Source organism: Trichomycterus rosablanca, chromosome 3 (genome assembly GCF_030014385.1).
Source record: "Trichomycterus rosablanca isolate fTriRos1 chromosome 3, fTriRos1.hap1, whole genome shotgun sequence".
Lineage (NCBI taxonomy): Eukaryota > Metazoa > Chordata > Actinopteri > Siluriformes > Trichomycteridae > Trichomycterus > Trichomycterus rosablanca.
Genome location: NC_085990.1, coordinates 54,307,174 through 54,327,325, shown reverse-complemented (window position 1 = coordinate 54,327,325; position 20,152 = coordinate 54,307,174). Strand labels below are relative to the sequence as shown.

Genomic DNA, 20,152 nt, shown 5'->3' with positions numbered 1-20,152 from the left:
GGCGCCGGCAAGTTATAGGGAGGGGTGTTGGGGCCGCGAGTGAGCTGCCTTTAGCAGTTCAGTCAGTGGTTTGGGACAGACACTCATTCATACACACAAACATTCCTACAACAGACAAACATGAAGCTGCCTATCCAGCCCTCAGCACAGCCACCCCATCCCCAACACTGGGATACATGGCTACGGTGAGACTGGATACCACTGCCACAAGTCCCTCAGGGTAAAGCCAGTTCCGGACCCCCAGTGGCGACGCTACAATATACACAGAGGTGGAAAGAGTACTAAATATTGTACTAAAGTAAAAGTACTATTACTTTAATGAATTTTTACTTAAGTACAAGTAAAATTACTAGTCTAAAAATCTACTCAAGTAAAAAGTAACAACTCATTTAAAATCACTCAGAGTAAACATTACTGAGTTACTTGTTTAACAGCGGGGGCGTGTCTCCTCTGTGTAATGCAAACATGACAAGTGGATACAAATCTTACAATAGTTGTTTTAAATCAAAATATAATAGAAAAAACATGTTGATAAAACAATTAGGAATGTGTAATGTGTCATTTTAGTACAGACCATCCCATAATACTTTTTTAAACTGTATAACCACTAGTAATGGGTCATTCATGAACGATCCGATTCTATTGAACGGCCCTTTAAAATCAACAAAAGGAACTGAGTCGTGCCTCTGGGAGTTGTTCTATATCAATGCAATGTAACCACAGTCTGTCTCCTCCCTGTAGTTTTTTCTCTATCACGTATTACCCAGCGGACCTTCAAAAGTCAAAGAACTTGTTTTTTTTTTAATGCAAACTTGCCCTAAATGCAAATTTTTGTAAATTGTACTAAATTGTTTTTGTGTTTCTAATGTTTTTTTAATGCTTCAAATGTAATCCCAGTTTGGCTACAAGTTATACAACAGATTATTTATTGCAAACATCATCATACTGGGCCAGTGATAGCTCAGTGGTTAAGGTACTGGACTAGTAAACAGAAGGTTGCTGGTTTAAGCCCCGCCACCACCAAGTTGCCACTGTTGGGTCCCTGAGCAAGGCCCTTAACCCTAAATTGCTCATTGTGTTCTGCTCATTGTGTAAGTTGCTTTGGATAAAAGCGTCTGCTAAATGCTGAAAATGTAAATGTAAAAACACTGTAAATCCATAACTCAAAACAACTCAAGGTTACAAGTGTTGTGACGGTGTATATTTCACACTACATGACTGATTGGTGATAGAGGGTTTCACACTACACGATCTATCACCAACTGGAAGCACGTCAACAAGTAGCGAGCTATCAAAGTGTTTGTGCGCTGATGTGCAGCGTAAATTCAAAGAGGAAAAATAAATGAATCTGAGTGGATTTGGCAACACGAACAGTATGGATTGTTCTGTAGTGAGTTGGAGGTTAATAAATATTTTTGCAATGAGGTTTTGTAGAAAACGATTAGGTCAGAAATACTGTAAAACGTGTGTGTGCTGATGTATTCTGATATAAACTATATTACACCCCTGTCCCAGTGTTTACACTCCTCCCCTGCGTTTCCCCTCACACAGTATCTTGCGTTCTCATTGGCTGTTGTCACACAACTAAGATCAGATAACTGGCGAGCTAGAAATTTTGATCCGGTAGCCGAGTGCTCGGCGAGCCGGTTGGATCGAGTTGTTGGATAGTTCACACTTAGCGATCGAGAGCCGAGTTTTGATTACCGAGCAAACGCTGAGTTGCTCCCAAATCTAGTGCTGATCAGTCGCCGAGCGAAATCTGGTCAAAACTCATGTAGTGTGAACCAGGTATAAGTGGGTAGCACGGTCGCCTCACAGCAAGAAGGTCCTGGGTTTGATCCCCAGGTGGGCGGTCCTGGTCCTTTCTATGTGGAGTTTGCATGTTTTCCCTGTGGGTTTCCTCTGGGTGCTCCGGTTTCCATCCACAGTCCAAAGACGTGCAAGTGAAGTGAATTAGAGACACTAAATTGTTCATGACTGTGTTTGATATTAAATTTGTGTACTGATGAATCTTGGGTAATGAGTAACTACCGTTCCTGTCATGAATGTAACCAAAGTGTAAAACATGACGTTACAATCCTAATAAATAAACAAACTATGAATAATAACCGAGATTGTGATGTCGTAATCATAACTGAGTTGGTCATGTCGTAATCATAACCGAGATTGTGATGTCGTAATTATCACCGGGATTGTGATGTCACTGATCACCACCATATTCTCTTAATAAACATCCTGATGTCACTTCCTGTATAAAAATGACACTAAACTACAATCATTAGTTGTTTTTTTTACTCACGGTGGGTCGTATCCACTTCACTCTCGCCATCTTATCATTATCCAGCAGGTTTTGACCGATGGAGCTCTTATCCGGAGGAAACGTCTCATCAACAAATCTACTTTTAGATTCAACCGAATCTCTGCGCAGTTCCTCATAGTCCTGATCCAAAAACTTCTGAGGGTTAGTGGGAGTCCCAACTGTGTTCCTAAAAAAAATCTGATCATTATTTAATGGACTTAAATACAACAATGTTATCCAACAGCCACCATCACTGTATAAACGATGTGTGTTTAAATCCTGAAACTGTTTATTTACTGAATTAATCAGTAGTGATTGTATTAGCTCTGTTAAACACAAGCTTCACATATCTGGAACAATACAGTACAAGTCAAGCAGCACCATGAAGTTTATACTGAAATACTTTAAGGGAATTCGGATTCACTGAGACACTGAACAGGACAAAACAGTGGTTATTATGGTAGTCCACTGCTGATGGGCTTCGAATCCCAATGGGGGCTAAAAAATTAACTGCTGTCATGTCTGAGGTGTGTTATTGCATTGCACCCAGTGATAATGGGATAAATTAGTGATAAAAAATGAAATGAAATACAGTTGTGCTCATAAGTTTACATACTTATCAATAGAATTTGTGATTTTTTGGCCATTTTTCAGAGAATATGAATGATAATACAGAACATTTTCTTCTATTCATGGTTAGTAGTTGGGTAAAGACATTTTTTATCAAACAATTGTGTTTGCCCTTTTTAAATCATAATAACAACAGAAACTACCCAAATGACCCTGATCTAAAGTTTACATACCCTAGTTCTTAATACTGTTTTTTGCCTCCTTTAACATCAATGACAGCTTGAAGTCCTTTGTGGTAGTTGTGGATGAGGCCCCTTATTTTCTCAGATGGTAAAGCTTCAGTTCCTGTAAATTATTTGGCCGTCTTGCATTAACTGCACGTTTGCGATCTCCCCAAAGTGGCTCGATAATATTGAGGTCAGGGGACTGAGATGGCCACTCCAGAACCTTCACTTTTTTCTGCTGTAGCCAATGACAGGTCGACTTGGCCTTGTGTTTTGGATAATTGTCATGTTGGAACATCCAAGTGCTTCCCATGTGCAGCTTCTGGGTTGATGAGTGCAAATTTTCCTCCAGTATTTTCTGATAAAATACTTCATTCATTTTGCCATCAATTTTGACCAAGTTCCCTGTGCCTGTGTAGCTTACTCCAAAACATTAGCGATCCACCTCTGGTTTCACAGTAAGGATGATGTACTTTTCATCACAGGCTTTGTTGACTCCTCTCCAAATGTATCAATTATGGTTGTGGCCAAAAAGTTCAATTTTTGGTCTCATCACTCCAAATAACTGTTCCAAAAATGTTGAGGTTTGTCTCTGTGCTGTTTGGCATATTGTAAGTGGGCTGCTTTGTGGCATTGTTGTAGTAATGGCTTTCTTCTGGTGAATTGACCATGCAGCTAATTTTTCTTCAAGTGCCTCCTTATTGTGCATCATGAAACAGCCACACCACACGTCTGTATGTCAGCTGATGTTATTTGTGGGTTTTTCTTTGCATCCCGAACAATTTTCCTGGCAGTTGTGGCTGAAATCATGGCTTGGTTTCAACAGAATTCCACATTCTCCACTTCTTAAAGAGTTTAAACACTGCTTATTGGCATTCTCAATTCCTTTATATCCTTTTCCTGTTTTATAAAGTTCAACTATCTTCTCCTGCAGATCCTATGATAATTCTTTTGCTTTCCTCATGGCTCGTAATCCAACATGATTAACATGCAGGGGTCTGTCAGAAGCCCAGAAACTCACTGACTTTATACACACACGAATTAAAAGCAAACAGATCAGGGGTGAGGATGGTTCCCTTTAGTAGCCATTTAAACCTGTGTGTCAGCGTGTGTGTGTGTTATCATGCAAAAACTTCCAGGTATGTCAACTTTTGATCAGGGTAATTTGGGTAATTTCTTTTGTCAATAAAATATAAACAATTGTTTGATAATAAATGTGATGTAATGTGTGGATTTTAGATTTAATTTTAAATGTGGCTGGTAAACGATGAACCAATCAGAAAGTAAAATACAGGTAAGATTCTATCAGAGAGTAAAATACAGGTAAGATTCTCTCAGTGAGTAAAATACAGGTAAGATTCTCTCAGTGTGTAAAATACAGGTGAGATTCTCTCAGAGAGTAAAATACAGGTAAGATTCTCTCAGTGAGTAAAATACAGGTAAGATTCTCTCAGTGTGTAAAATACAGGTGAGATTCTCTCAGTGTGTAAAATACAGGTAAGATTCTCTCAGTGAGTAAAATACAGGTAAGATTCTCTCAGTGTGTAAAATACAGGTGAGATTCTCTCAGTGTGTAAAATACAGGTGAGATTCTCTCAGTGTGTAAAATACAGGTAAGATTCTCTCAGTGAGTAAAATACAGGTAAGATTCTCTCAGTGAGTAAAATACAGGTAAGATTCTCTCAGTGTGTAAAATACAGGTGAGATTCTCTCAGTGTGTAAAATACAGGTAAGATTCTCTCAGTGTGTAAAATACAGGTAAGATTCTCTCAGTGAGTAAAATACAGGTAAGATTCTCTCAGTGAGTAAAATACAGGTAAGATTCTCTCAGTGTGTAAAATACAGGTGAGATTCTCTCAGTGTGTAAAATACAGGTAAGATTCTCTCAGTGAGTAAAATACAGGTAAGATTCTCTCAGTGTGTAAAATACAGGTGAGATTCTCTCAGTGAGTAAAATACAGGTGAGATTCTCTCAGTGAGTAAAATACAGGTAAGATTCTCTCAGTGAGTAAAATACAGGTGAGATTCTCTCAGTGAGTAAAATACAGGTAAGATTCTCTCAGTGAGTAAAATACAGGTGAGATTCTCTCAGTGAGTAAAATACAGGTAAGATTCTCTCAGTGAGTAAAATACAGGTAAGATTCTCTCAGTGGGTAAAATACAGGTGAGATTCTCTCAGTGAGTAAAATACAGGTGAGATTCTCTCAGTGAGTAAAATACAGGTAAGATTCTCTCAGTGAGTAAAATACAGGTGAGATTCTCTCAGCGAGTTAAATACAGGTAAGATTCTCTCAGCGAGTAAAATACAGGTAAGATTCTCTCAGTGAGTAAAATACAGGTGAGATTCTCTCAGTGAGTAAAATACAGGTGAGATTCTCTCAGAGTAAAATACAGGTAAGATTCTCTCAGTGAGTAAAATACAGGTGAGATTCTCTCAGAGTAAAATACAGGTGAGATTCTCTCAGTGTGTAAAATACAGGTGAGATTCTCTCAGTGAGTAAAATACAGGTAAGATTCTCTCAGAGTAAAATACAGGTAAGATTCTCTCAGTGAGTAAAATACAGGTAAGATTCTCTCAGAGTAAAATACAGGTAAGATTCTCTCAGAGTAAAATACAGGTGAGATTCTCTCAGTGAGTAAAATACAGGTGAGATTCTCTCAGAGTAAAATACAGGTGAGATTCTCTCAGTGAGTAAAATACAGGTAAGATTCTCTCAGTGTGTAAAATACAGGTGAGATTCTCTCAGTGAGTAAAATACAGGTAAGATTCTCTCAGTGAGTAAAATACAGGTAAGATTCTCTCAGTGAGTAAAATACAGGTAAGATTCTCTCAGTGAGTAAAATACAGGTAAGATTCTCTCAGTGAGTAAAATACAGGTAAGATTCTCTCAGAGTAAAATACAGGTAAGATTCTCTCAGTGAGTAAAATACAGGTAAGATTCTCTCAGAGTAAAATACAGGTGAGATTCTCTCAGTGAGTAAAATACAGGTAAGATTCTCCCAGTGAGTAAAATACAGGTAAGATTCTCCCAGTGAGTAAAATACAGGTAAGATTCTCTCAGTGTAAAATACAGGTGAGATTCTCTCAGTGAGTAAAATACAGGTGAGATTCTCTCAGAGTAAAATACAGGTAAGATTCTCTCAGTGAGTAAAATACAGGTAAGATTCTCTCAGTGAGTAAAATACAGGTGAGATTCTCTCAGTGAGTAAAATACAGGTGAGATTCTCTCAGTGAGTAAAATACAGGTAAGATTCTCTCAGAGTAAAATACAGGTAAGATTCTCTCAGTGAGTAAAATACAGGTGAGATTCTCTCAGAGTAAAATACAGGTAAGATTCTCTCAGTGAGTAAAATACAGGTAAGATTCTCTCAGTGTGTAAAATACAGGTGAGATTCTCTCAGTGAGTAAAATACAGGTAAGATTCTCTCAGTGAGTAAAATACAGGTAAGATTCTCTCAGTGGGTAAAATACAGGTGAGATTCTCTCAGTGAGTAAAATACAGGTAAGATTCTCTCAGTGAGTAAAATACAGGTGAGATTCTCTCAGCGAGTTAAATACAGGTAAGATTCTCTCAGCGAGTAAAATACAGGTAAGATTCTCTCAGTGAGTAAAATACAGGTGAGATTCTCTCAGTGAGTAAAATACAGGTGAGATTCTCTCAGAGTAAAATACAGGTAAGATTCTCTCTCAGAGTAAAATACAGGTAAGATTCTCTCAGTGAGTAAAATACAGGTGAGATTCTCTCAGAGTAAAATACAGGTGAGATTCTCTCAGTGTGTAAAATACAGGTGAGATTCTCTCAGTGAGTAAAATACAGGTAAGATTCTCTCAGAGTAAAATACAGGTAAGATTCTCTCAGTGAGTAAAATACAGGTAAGATTCTCTCAGAGTAAAATACAGGTAAGATTCTCTCAGAGTAAAATACAGGTGAGATTCTCTCAGTGAGTAAAATACAGGTGAGATTCTCTCAGAGTAAAATACAGGTGAGATTCTCTCAGTGAGTAAAATACAGGTAAGATTCTCTCAGTGTGTAAAATACAGGTGAGATTCTCTCAGTGAGTAAAATACAGGTAAGATTCTCTCAGTGAGTAAAATACAGGTAAGATTCTCTCAGTGAGTAAAATACAGGTAAGATTCTCTCAGTGAGTAAAATACAGGTAAGATTCTCTCAGTGAGTAAAATACAGGTAAGATTCTCTCAGAGTAAAATACAGGTAAGATTCTCTCAGTGAGTAAAATACAGGTAAGATTCTCTCAGAGTAAAATACAGGTGAGATTCTCTCAGTGAGTAAAATACAGGTAAGATTCTCCCAGTGAGTAAAATACAGGTAAGATTCTCCCAGTGAGTAAAATACAGGTAAGATTCTCTCAGTGTAAAATACAGGTGAGATTCTCTCAGTGAGTAAAATACAGGTGAGATTCTCTCAGAGTAAAATACAGGTAAGATTCTCTCAGTGAGTAAAATACAGGTAAGATTCTCTCAGTGAGTAAAATACAGGTGAGATTCTCTCAGTGAGTAAAATACAGGTGAGATTCTCTCAGTGAGTAAAATACAGGTAAGATTCTCTCAGAGTAAAATACAGGTAAGATTCTCTCAGTGAGTAAAATACAGGTGAGATTCTCTCAGAGTAAAATACAGGTAAGATTCTCTCAGTGAGTAAAATACAGGTAAGATTCTCTCAGTGTGTAAAATACAGGTGAGATTCTCTCAGTGAGTAAAATACAGGTAAGATTCTCTCAGTGAGTAAAATACAGGTAAGATTCTCTCAGTGAGTAAAATACAGGTAAGATTCTCTCAGTGAGTAAAATACAGGTAAGATTCTCTCAGTGAGTAAAATACAGGTAAGATTCTCTCAGAGAGTAAAATACAGGTAAGATTCTCTCAGTGTGTAAAATACAGGTGAGATTCTCTCAGTGAGTAAAATACAGGTAAGATTATCTCAGTGAGTAAAATACAGGTAAGATTATCTCAGAGAGTAAAATACAGGTGAGATTCTCTCAGTGAGTAAAATACAGGTAAGATTCTCTCAGTGAGTAAAATACGGGTAAGATTCTCTCAGTGAGTAAAATACGGGTAAGATTCTCTCAGTGAGTAAAATACAGGTGAGATTCTCTCAGTGAGTAAAATACAGGTGAGATTCTCTCAGTGAGTAAAATACAGGTGAGATTCTCTCAGTGAGTAAAATACAGGTGAGATTCTCTCAGTGAGTAAAATACAGGTGAGATTCTCTCAGAGAGTAAAATACAGGTGAGATTCTCTCAGAGAGTAAAATACAGGTAAGATTCTCTCAGAGTAAAATACAGGTAAGATTCTCTCAGTGTGTAAAATACAGGTAAGATTCTCTCAGTGTGTAAAATACAGGTAAGATTCTCTCAGTGAGTAAAATACAGGTAAGATTCTCTCAGTGTGTAAAATACAGGTAAGATTCTCTCAGTGAGTAAAATACAGGTAAGATTCTCTCAGTGAGTAAAATACAGGTGAGATTCTCTCAGTGAGTAAAATACAGGTAAGATTCTCTCAGTGAGTAAAATACAGGTAAGATTCTCTCAGTGAGTAAAATACAGGTAAGATTCTCTCAGTGAGTAAAATACAGGTAAGATTCTCTCAGTGAGTAAAATACAGGTAAGATTCTCTCAGTGTGTAAAATACAGGTAAGATTCTCTCAGTGAGTAAAATACAGGTAAGATTCTCTCAGTGTGTAAACTACAGGTAAGATTCTCTCAGTGAGTAAAATACAGGTAAGATTCTCTCAGTGAGTAAAATACAGGTAAGATTCTCTCAGTGTGTAAAATACAGGTAAGATTCTCTCAGTGTGTAAAATACAGGTAAGATTCTCTCAGTGTGTAAAATACAGGTAAGATTCTCTCAGTGAGTAAAATACAGGTAAGATTCTCTCAGTGAGTAAAATACAGGTAAGATTCTCTCAGTGTGTAAAATACAGGTAAGATTCTCTCAGTGAGTAAAATACAGGTAAGATTCTCTCAGTGTGTAAAATACAGGTAAGATTCTCTCAGTGTGTAAAATACAGGTAAGATTCTAAAATACAGGTAAGATTCTCTCAGTGAGTAAAATACAGGTAAGATTCTCTCAGTGTGTAAAATACAGGTGAGATTCTCTCAGTGAGTAAAATACAGGTGAGATTCTCTCAGAGTAAAATACAGGTAAGATTCTCTCAGTGAGTAAAATACAGGTAATAATAATAATAATAATATAATTTTATTTATAAGCGCCTTTCAGGTCACCCAAGGACACTGTACAATTCAAATACGATCAAGTACATACAGAGAACATAAAAACAGCACAGCACACCAGAGAATCAAGTATAAAAGAAATTTAAAAAAATAGAATAGGAACTTAATTAAAAAAAATTAAGAGACCAGGAATTAAAGGGGATAAAAACTACAAACTATGGAACGCAGTCCTAAAAAGATGCGTTTTTAAGTGCTTCTTAAAAATAGATAATGATGCGCTTGTGCGGAGGAAGAGTGGCAAGGAGTTCCATAATTTAGGGCCTGCCACACTAAAAGCACACTAAAAGGTAAGATTCTCTCAGTGTGTAAAATACAGGTAAGATTCTCTCAGTGAGTAAAATACAGGTAAGATTCTCTCAGTGAGTAAAATACAGGTAAGATTCTCTCAGTGAGTAAAATACAGGTAAGATTCTCTCAGTGAGTAAAATACAGGTAAGATTCTCTCAGTGAGTAAAATACAGGTAAGATTCTCTCAGAGAGTAAAATACAGGTAAGATTCTCTCAGTGAGTAAAATACAGGTAAGATTCTCTCAGTGAGTAAAATACAGGTAAGATTCTCTCAGAGAGTAAAATACAGGTAAGATTCTCTCAGTGAGTAAAATACAGGTAAGATTCTCTCAGTGAGTAAAATACAGGTAAGATTCTCTCAGTGAGTAAAATACAGGTAAGATTCTCTCAGTGAGTAAAATACAGGTAAGATTCTCTCAGTGAGTAAAATACAGGTAAGATTCTCTCAGTGAGTAAAATACAGGTAAGATTCTCTCAGTGAGTAAAATACAGGTAAGATTCTCTCAGTGAGTAAAATACAGGTAAGATTCTCTCAGAGAGTAAAATACAGGTAAGATTCTCTCAGTGAGTAAAATACAGGTAAGATTCTCTCAGTGAGTAAAATACAGGTAAGATTCTCTCAGTGAGTAAAATACAGGTAAGATTCTCTCAGTGAGTAAAATACAGGTAAGATTCTCTCAGTGAGTAAAATACAGGTGAGATTCTCTCAGTGAGTAAAATACAGGTAAGATTCTCTCAGTGAGTAAAATACAGGTAAGATTCTCTCAGTGAGTAAAATACAGGTAGGATTTCAGTGAGTAAAACACAGGTAGGATTTCAGTGAGTAAAACTGATAAAATGTGCTGGAGATAAACAGTAAAAACCAGTCAGAACTTGTTAGTGTGGGGGGGGCGCTGTGGTGTTCGTAGGATGTAGACGCGCTTTCCCGCTGCTCTGAGAGAAAATGGACTAAATTCATTTTTATATTTAACACAACAATTCTTTTATCTATAAAACAGCTTTTGAATACACCCCAGATATATATTATCGCATTGCCTGACTTTCTTATCGGACAAAATGTCGGCTACCCGCAGCAAAACGGAACTTTCAAAGTTGGGCCGCAAGCCTGCGGCCCCCGTGGCCGATGCTCCTGAGGGAGAAGTGGACATCCCACCCGATACCGCGGTGAGTGCTTCACTGCTGCAAACTATGATGGACGCGCTCAAGTCCAACATTTGTAGCAGACTTGATTCATTCTCTTCTGGTCTTCGGACGGAAATTGCGGCTGTTAAGTTGGAACTCTCTAACTTGATTAATCAGTTACAACAAAAACTGGACTCGCATGATGAAACGCTGCGGGAGCTGGAGCGCTCCGCTAATGATAACGGTACACAGCTCACTGAGTTACAAGCGGCTGTTGGCAAACTCACTACCCAGTGCAAACGCCTCGAAGACAGATGTGAGGACCTTGAGGCACGCTCGCGAAGGAATAATTTGTGAATTATTGGGGTCCCAGAAGGATCGGAGGGAGCTCGGGTTTCAGACTTTGTAGCGGGGCTGCTTCAAGACGTGCTCGGACTGGAAGAGAAACCACTGCTGGATCGGGCACATAGAACCCTCCGTGCAAAACCCAAAGAAACTGAGACGCCTAGACCTTTCATTGCCAGAGTCCACTTTTTTCATGTTCGGAACCAGATCTTGCAGCGGGCCGGAAGGTCTTCACCATTGTATTACGGAGGCAAGAAAATCTTTATTTTTCCGGACTACACTTCATCTGTCGCACGGAAACGAGCTGCTTTTGGTGATGTGAAACGTCGTTTAAGGTCTTTCGCGGACATTAAATTTGGCCTGCTGTACCCGGCAACATTAAAAATCACCCTTCCAGACGGTACGGTACACAGGTTTGAGGATGCAAAAGAAGCGGCGGATTTTGCCGATAAACTTTCTTAGTAATCACACCCGTTATAGGGACACGTGAGTTATTTAGTGACTGTTGTTATTAATGTTCTCTATTTGAACAGTTGTTGTGGAGGGTAACGTGATTTGATGGCTGTCGATGTTAGGTTATTAATAATAATTTTTTTATTTTTTATTATTATTATTAAAATATGTCCATTTGTCTCTCATATAGCATTTCAGGTTTAGGAAATTGCTATGGAGTGGCTTGTGCTAGGTTTGTTGGGGAGAAGTTGTTCTTGCATCTCAGTTGGGGAGGTGCTAGTTGGTAGGTGGGTGGGGACTTTTGGCTTTATTTTGTATTTTATTAGCTTAGTTTTAACTCACTTTTGGTTTTTTATTTCCTTTTTTATGTTTTCTTTAATTGTTTTAAGGGCCAGTAAATGTCAGATTCAAGTCCTTTGCAGGCTTCACACGTTCTTAATGTGTTATTATGTCTTTACTAATGTTCTATTAGGATACAGTCTGTAACACATTCTCGCCATGGGGGTGGTGAACTAAGATTTATCAGCTGGAACTGTAAGGGCCTGAATTCCTCAAAGAAAACGTACTAAAGTGTTCCAACACTTTTATCACATCTGGGTGCTCGGGTTGTTTTCCTTCAAGAAACACACCTAGATAAATCAGACAGGTGCAAACCTAAGGCTGGTTGGGTTGGTCAGTTTTATTATTCCTCTTTTTCTGGTAAAGCAAGGGGAGTGGCAATCTTGTTTCACAAATCGGTCTCTTTCATTTGCTCAAATGTAATATCAGATCCGAATGGGCGGTATATTATACTTACTGGCAAACTACACTATACCCCGGTACATTTAGTTAATGTTTATGCCCCAAACTGGGACCATGATGACTTTTTAGGCAGCTTTTTTCAAATATCCCGGACATGTCCTCACATGTGCTTATTCTAGGTGGAGACCTTAACTGTTGGCTTGACCCGGTACTAGACCGCTCCTCCAAAAAACCTAGCCCAGAGTCCAAATTTTGCAATCTCAGATTTGTGGCGTTTTCACAATCCCAAAGGTAGAGCATATTCTTTCTTTTCCCATGTACACCATACTTTCACTCGGATAGAATTATCCAAAAGGTAAAATCCTGTTCATATGACACAATTGTCATTTCAGATCATGCTCCTGTTTTAATGAACATGAAACTATGAAATAATAACCGGATTCCTTGGCGTTTTAACTCGCTGCTTCTCTCGAATGATGATTTCTTAAATCACATTTCTAATCAAATAGATTTCTTCCTTAGTACTAACAACACCCCAGGAATCTCTGCATCCATTCTGTGGGAGACATTAAAAGTATATATAAGGGGGTTATAATTTCTTATACACAATATAAAAATCGATGTAAGAAGAGGAAAATGGATGATTTAATTAGAAACATCTCTCAATTAGACAATCAATACGCGGTATCTCCATCTATGGACATTTATAAACAACGGCTTATTTTGCAAGAAGAGTTTGATATTTTGGCCTCTGATGAGGCGGCAGAGTTATTACTTAAGTCTAGATCCAACTATTTTGAATTTGGGGACAAGGCTAGTAAAGTTTTGGCTCATCAGTTACGACATTCTTCTGCTTCTCTTCAGATTGTTCAAATTCAAACAGCTTCAGGAATCACAACTAATACTGCCATTATTAATAATGAATTTAGACAATTTTATAGTACATTATATACTTCTGACTTAAAGGCAAATGTTGTTGACTTTGATAATTTCTTCAGGCCATTGGAGATTCCTTTGTTGGATCCAGATGCAGCTAAAAATCTGGATGAACCAGTAACAATTTTAGAACTGTCTCGTGCAGCAAAATCTATGCAAACTGGTAAGAGTCCGGGCCCGGATGGGTACCCTATTGAATTTTATATTAAGTTCTTTGATAAATTGGCACCATTATTATTAAATATGTTTAATGAATCACTAGAATCAGGACACCTCCCTACAACCCTTAATCAGGCCTTAATATCACTTCTACTTAAAAAAGATAAGGATCCTCTTAGTTGTTACTCGTATCGTCCAATTAGTTTATTAAATGCAGACTATAAACTTCTATCAAAGACTCTCGCACTTCGACTAGAAACAGTATTACCTACAGTTATTTCTTCGAATCAGACCGGCTTTATTAAAAACAGACACCTCTTTTTTAATATACAGTGTATCACAAAAGTGAGTACACCCCTCACATTTCTGCAGATATTTAAGTATATCTTTTCATGGGACAACACTGACAAAATGACACTTTGACACAATGAAAAGTAGTCTGTGTGCAGCTTATATAACAGTGTAAATTTATTCTTCCCTCAAAATAACTCAATATACAGCCATTAATGTCTAAACAACCGGCAACAAAAGTGAGTACACCCCTTAGTGAAAGTTCCTGAAGTGTCAATATTTTGTGTGGCCACCATTATTTCCCAGAACTGCCTTAACTCTCCTGGGCATGGAGTTTACCAGAGCTTCACAGGTTGCCACTGGAATGCTTTTCCACTCCTCCATGACGACATCACAGAGCTGGCGGATATTCGAGACTTTGCGCTCCTCCACCTTCCGCTTGAGGATGCCCCAAAGATGTTCTATTGGGTTTAGGTCTGGAGACATGCTTGGCCAGTCCATCACCTTTACCCTCAGCCTCTTCAATAAAGCAGTGGTCGTCTTAGAGGTGTGTTTGGGGTCATTATCATGCTGGAACACTGCCCTGCGACCCAGTTTCCGGAGGGAGGGGATCATGCTCTGCTTCAGTATTTCACAGTACATATTGGAGTTCATGTGTCCCTCAATGAAATGTAACTCCCCAACACCTGCTGCACTCATGCAGCCCCAGACCATGGCATTCCCACCACCATGCTTGACTGTAGGCATGACACACTTATCTTTGTACTCCTCACCTGATTGCCGCCACACATGCTTGAGACCATCTGAACCAAACAAATTAATCTTGGTCTCATCAGACCATAGGACATGGTTCCAGTAATCCATGTCCTTTGTTGACATGTCTTCAGCAAACTGCTTGCAGGCTTTCTTGTGTAGAGACTTCAGAAGAGGCTTCCTTCTGGGGTGACAGCCATGCAGACCAATTTGATGTAGTGTGCGGCGTATGGTCTGAGCACTGACAGACTGACCCCCCACCTTTTCAATCTCTGCAGCAATGCTGACAGCACTCCTGCGCCTATCTTTCAAAGACAGCAGTTGGATGTGACGCTGAGCACGTGCACTCAGCTTCTTTGGACGACCAACGCGAGGTCTGTTCTGAGTGGACCCTGCTCTTTTAAAACGCTGGATGATCTTGGCCACTGTGCTGAAGCTCAGTTTCAGGGTGTTGGCAATCTTCTTGTAGCCTTGGCCATCTTCATGTAGCGCAACAATTCGTCTTTTAAGATCCTCAGAGAGTTCTTTGCCATGAGGTGCCATGTTGGAACTTTCAGTGACCAGTATGAGAGAGTGTGAGAGCTGTACTACTAAATTGAACACACCTGCTCCCTATGCACACCTGAGACCTAGTAACACTAACGAGTCACATGACATTTTGGAGGGAAAATGACAAGCAGTGCTCAATTTGGACATTTAGGGGTGTAGTCTCTTAGGGGTGTACTCACTTTTGTTGCCGGTGGTTTAGACATTAATGGCTGTATATTGAGTTATTTTGAGGGAAGAATAAATTTACACTGTTATATAAGCTGCACACAGACTACTTTTCATTGTGTCAAAGTGTCATTTTGTCAGTGTTGTCCCATGAAAAGATATACTTAAATATCTGCAGAAATGTGAGGGGTGTACTCACTTTTGTGATACACTGTACGTCGTTTGTTTAATGTAATATATAACCCTTCTGAATCTGACGTAATAGAAGCCATAATATCATTGGATGCAGAGAAAGCCTTTGATAGGGTGGAATGGAAATATCTCTTCTACACCTTGGAAAAATTTGGTTTTGGAGAAACTTTTACTCGGTGGATTAAACTGCTCTATGCTTCACCGGTAGCTGCAGTAAGAACAAATAATATTCAATCAGATTTTTTTCCTCTACACCGCTCTACCAGGCAGGGGTGTCCTCTGAGTCCTTTGCTGTTCGCTCTGGCTATTGAACCCCTGTCGTTGGCTCTCTGTGGCAACCCTGGGGTTGAGGGCATGGTGAGGAGCGGTCTGGAACAAAGGGTCTCTTTATATGCCGATGATTTACTTCTATTTCTCTCTAACCTTCAAACTTCAGTTCCAGCTGCTTTAGCGGCATTCAATTCATTTGCGTTCATATCAGGTTATAAATTAAATCTAAATAAGAGTGAACTTTTTCCCCTGGGTAATGCAGCATGGGAATACTCACGTAACGCTCCATTTAAAATAGCTAATCATAGCTTCCAATATTTAGGTATCCAGGTGACCGATGATGTTAGAAATCTTTACAAGGCAAATTTCATTCCACTTTTGATAAAATTAAAGAAAGATTTAAGCCGATGGTCCATATTAAATTTATCCTTAGCTGCACGAATTAACACTATTAAAATGAATGTTCTTCCTAAATTCCTTTACCTATTTCAATGTATACCACTTTTTTTTTACCCCAGAGTTTTTTTTCACAAATTGGATTCTCTTATTTTGGAGTTTATATGGAATAGAAAAAAACCAAGATTGTGGAGGCAACTTTTACAGAGACCCAAATTTTAGGTTTTATTTCTGGGCAGTCAACCTTAGAGTCATACAGTACTGGTTGCAATATAGTCCCCATTCAGCATCGCCGGCCTGGCTCCACATGGAAGCTAATTCAGTCAAACCGGCCTCCCTTGACACCGTGGTCTGTTCACTGACTAAAACATCCTATTCGTCTTACACAAAGAATGTGATGGTTAGAAATTCCTTGAGAATATGGAACCAATTTAAACGTTACTTCCGGTTTCAATCAGCCTCTGTTCTGGCTCCGATAGCTGCAAATCCATACTTTCCTCCATCACTTGTGGATGGTGCATTTAATATTTGGTGCAGTTTGGGTATAAGAACATTTAAGGATCTATATATTGATGGCTCAGTTGCAACATTCCAACAATTAGCTCAATGGTTTGTATTGCCTCAGCAACATTTTTTAGATACTTACAAATTCGGAGTTTTGCCAAAAGTACATTCCCTCAGTTTCCTCAGTTACCAGAGGGGACGGAGTTGGACATGTTTATTAAGCCCTTACCCTCAATGAGGGGTCAGATCTCACATATTTATGAACAGATTCATTATCTGCGTTTAGCCTCTCTTACGAGTATTAAGTCACGCTGGGAGTCTGAGTTGGGGGAGGAAATCCCATTAGTGCTGTGGAGTATGGCATTGAAGAAGGTTCATAAATCCTCCATCTGTGCTAAACATGGCCTTATTCAATGTAAAATAATTCACAGATGATTTCACTTGACTAGAGTTAAACTTTCTCATATACATAAGAATATAGACCCCATATGAGACAGATGCCATCAAGCCCCAGCTGACCATGTTCACACATTCTGGTCCTGCCCCTCTATATTCCTGTTTTGGTCGGAGATCTTTAAATCTTTATCAAAGATGATGGAAAAACCTCTCGAGCCCAGTGCTCTTACAGATTTGTTTGGGGTACCTCCTATATCAGCCCCGGTTTCATCTACAGAGGCCGATTTGATCTCTTTTGTCACTCTCCTTGCCAGGAGATTGTTATTGCTTAAGTGGAAATCACCTATACCTCCTTCACATACTATGAGGATTAGAGAGATTGTTTATGTAATGAAGCTGAAAAAAATTAGGCATCTTAGGAATGGCTCAGTAAGCAAATTTTACAAAGTTTGGGACCCTTTCTTAGACCATATTAGAAATTTATCTACATTAGACTGTCCTTAATTAGCTGACCTGGTTGTTCATTCACCCCCCCCCCCCCCCCTTTTTTTTTTTTAATTTCTCTGTAATTATGTATGAATAATGTAATTATTCAGATTCTAACTGTGAAGTTTGTATTTGGACTATATGTTTTGCTCTGTTTTAGGTGTGACTGACTGTCCCACTTCTTTTCTAGATTTGATTTATTTATGTTTATTTTTATTATTTTTATTATTTTACTCTATTTTTTTCCCCTGGGTACTGCTTTGTAATTTATTTCGACTATGTACACTTTGATATCCAGAATGTTTTGCTGTGTTGTTTAAAAGTTAAAATAAAAATAAATATAAAAAAAAAAGAACTTGTTAGTGTTACATAACAGCAGGATCCTAAATCACTTCATATACACTACATAGTGACTACATAGTGAATAGAGGACATTATTATTGTACCCTACATAGTGTACAGGAGTAGGAGGTAAGAAACTATTTGAGATTCGGACTGATGGTTGAAAACGTATTTACGGAGTTTAATGAAGCTTTTATTTACTTTTCTGGAGCTTTTATACCAAATTACTTTAATAAGTCAGTAACAGAAACACTCAGAGTGAAGAGTTTTAATGAATCAACAACATTATTTATTATTTACTGAGAATTAAATTTACTCACCCCATGATTGATTTTCTTCACTTCCGTATAGTGATTCCTTTCAGAGCTCAAGTTTCCTCCTACAGATTGAAGCTTTAAAGCTGTTCACACATGTAGAGAAACACTGCAGCACACCAGAATTCTTCTTTATGAAGTCTAGATTTATAACATTCACATATTACAGCTTTAAATTCAGTTTCTGACTGTGATTTTCTCCTGAACAACTTTATATTTCTCTCTTCACTAAACTGCGCTGTTTACTTTCTCTTCTCAGACCGGATTGAACTGGTTTATTTAGCAGAAGAGCAGTAAGAGCTACAGTACAGGTACACACACCTGTACTCTCTCTGACACACACACACACACACACACACACACACACACACACACACACACACACACACACACACACACACACACACACACACACACACACACACACGACGGGTCTCTGCGTGTTCTCAATGATGAATCACCCATGTAATGGTCTTCACTGAATTAATACAATTAAAAGACGAACACAATGATTCCTCTCTCTCTCTCTCTCTGTGTTTATTGCACTGGTATACCTGCATAAACACACATACAATCCTTTCATTCAGACTGTATTCTGCAACTGCACAAGCTCTATAAAGATAAAAAGAAAGATGAGATTAAGCGCATTTGCCCAGTGTAACGTGATTGGCGCCAAAAAAAATAATCTGGAACTAAAGTTACAAACTATTAAACATGCGCTAATATTGGACAAAAATCACATCAATCAAGTTACATGACCGATATTACAGATCATGTTTGTAGTAATTCACTCTACAGGTACATATTTCCCTTTTAAAATATGAAATAGCTCACGGAGCTTTTTAACACTGCTTACCTCCAGCCATGTACAAAGCGCCACTGGAGTAAGGAAAGCGCTGAGGGACAATTATAGGAGCTTTGCAGTTGCGCATGTGTGAAGCAGGGAATTGTAATCCATTAAACCACATTGAACATGTACAACATATGAACAATACAGAAAATACAAAAACTAATAGTAATAGTGTATTATAATAGTATAGTATAATACACTGCTCAAAAAAATAAAGGGAACACTAAAATAACACATTCTAGATCTCAATTATTTGAGATTAATTAAATATTCCAGTTGAAAATCTTTATTCATTACATAGTGGAATGCGTTGAGAACAAAATAACATAAAAATGATCAATGTAAATCAAAATTATTATCCCATGGAGGTCTGGATTTGGAATCATACTCAAAATCAAAGTGGAAAATCCAATTACAGGCTGATCCAACTTCAGTGGAAATTCCTCACGACAAGTTAAAATGAGGCTCAGTAGATTAGTATAACATTTAAAAACAATAATGTTTGATGTTTATATGAGCTCTGAGCTGGTCTGGGTGCGGAGTTTCATATCGTGCGAGCTACGCATGCGCAACTACGATGTGGAGCGAGATGCGGGTTTTACCCCAAAATGATAATAATAATGAAAAAAACATTCAAGTAAAGCAAAAGAGAACTACTGATAATAAATATGATTTGTTCAAAAATTTTGCAAAGGTACAAACAAGACAGTATCTGTCTGCAGTAAAGTTAAATATTCAACATTCGTTGAATTTGCCATTCCGATTCCGGTAATTTTAAGATGACGTATTTATTTAAAGAAAGATTAAAATAAAACTGCTGATCGAGCTTCCACTTCAGCTAGCGAGTTAGGGAGCATCATCAAACTAACAGAGAAACGTAGGAAACATTTACTCTGCACTCATTACAGAGAAATACATCCATTCAAGTATTGTAATGATTTGATGGATCAATGTCAAACTATTTTATACAAACACATTAAATACTACAAAACATATTTTTAAGAAAATAATGTTTGTATTTATTTTTCATTAATATTAAAGTAAAAGTAAATGTAATGTAATTTTTATATACAAAATTATGTCCCTTACCTCCCACAAACCTTGTTTTTAAAAAAAGAAAAATCCTTTAATATTTATTTTATATTAAAATATAATAAAGATCAGTACATCCAAAATAAGTGTAATGATCATTTGTACAAAAAATGGTTTAATTTTGATCAAAATGCTACATATGTGCTTATTCATACAAACTGTA

General features: G+C 37.9%; 1 protein-coding gene across 4 annotated transcripts in view; it reads right to left on the bottom strand.

Moving 5' to 3' along the window:
- Nucleotides 1-18,641, bottom strand: part of LOC134309988 (calpain-2 catalytic subunit-like) — a 46,468-nt gene extending 27,827 nt beyond the window's left edge. For 2 of the 4 annotated variants that reach the window (XR_010011247.1, XM_062991496.1), the window contains exons 1-2: nucleotides 18,054-18,632; nucleotides 2,300-2,486 (exon numbers count right to left, since the gene is read on the bottom strand). Coding sequence is in view for 3 of the 4 variants with exons in the window: in XM_062991496.1 (XP_062847566.1) it covers nucleotides 2,300-2,486; nucleotides 18,054-18,058 (192 nt within the window). In the remaining variant the exon portion in view is untranslated. Of the gene's footprint in view, nucleotides 1-2,299; nucleotides 2,487-18,053 lie in introns of all 4 variants that reach the window. The other 2 variants (XM_062991497.1, XM_062991498.1) reach the window with 2 other exon arrangements.
- Nucleotides 18,642-20,152: the final 1,511 nt, after the last annotated feature.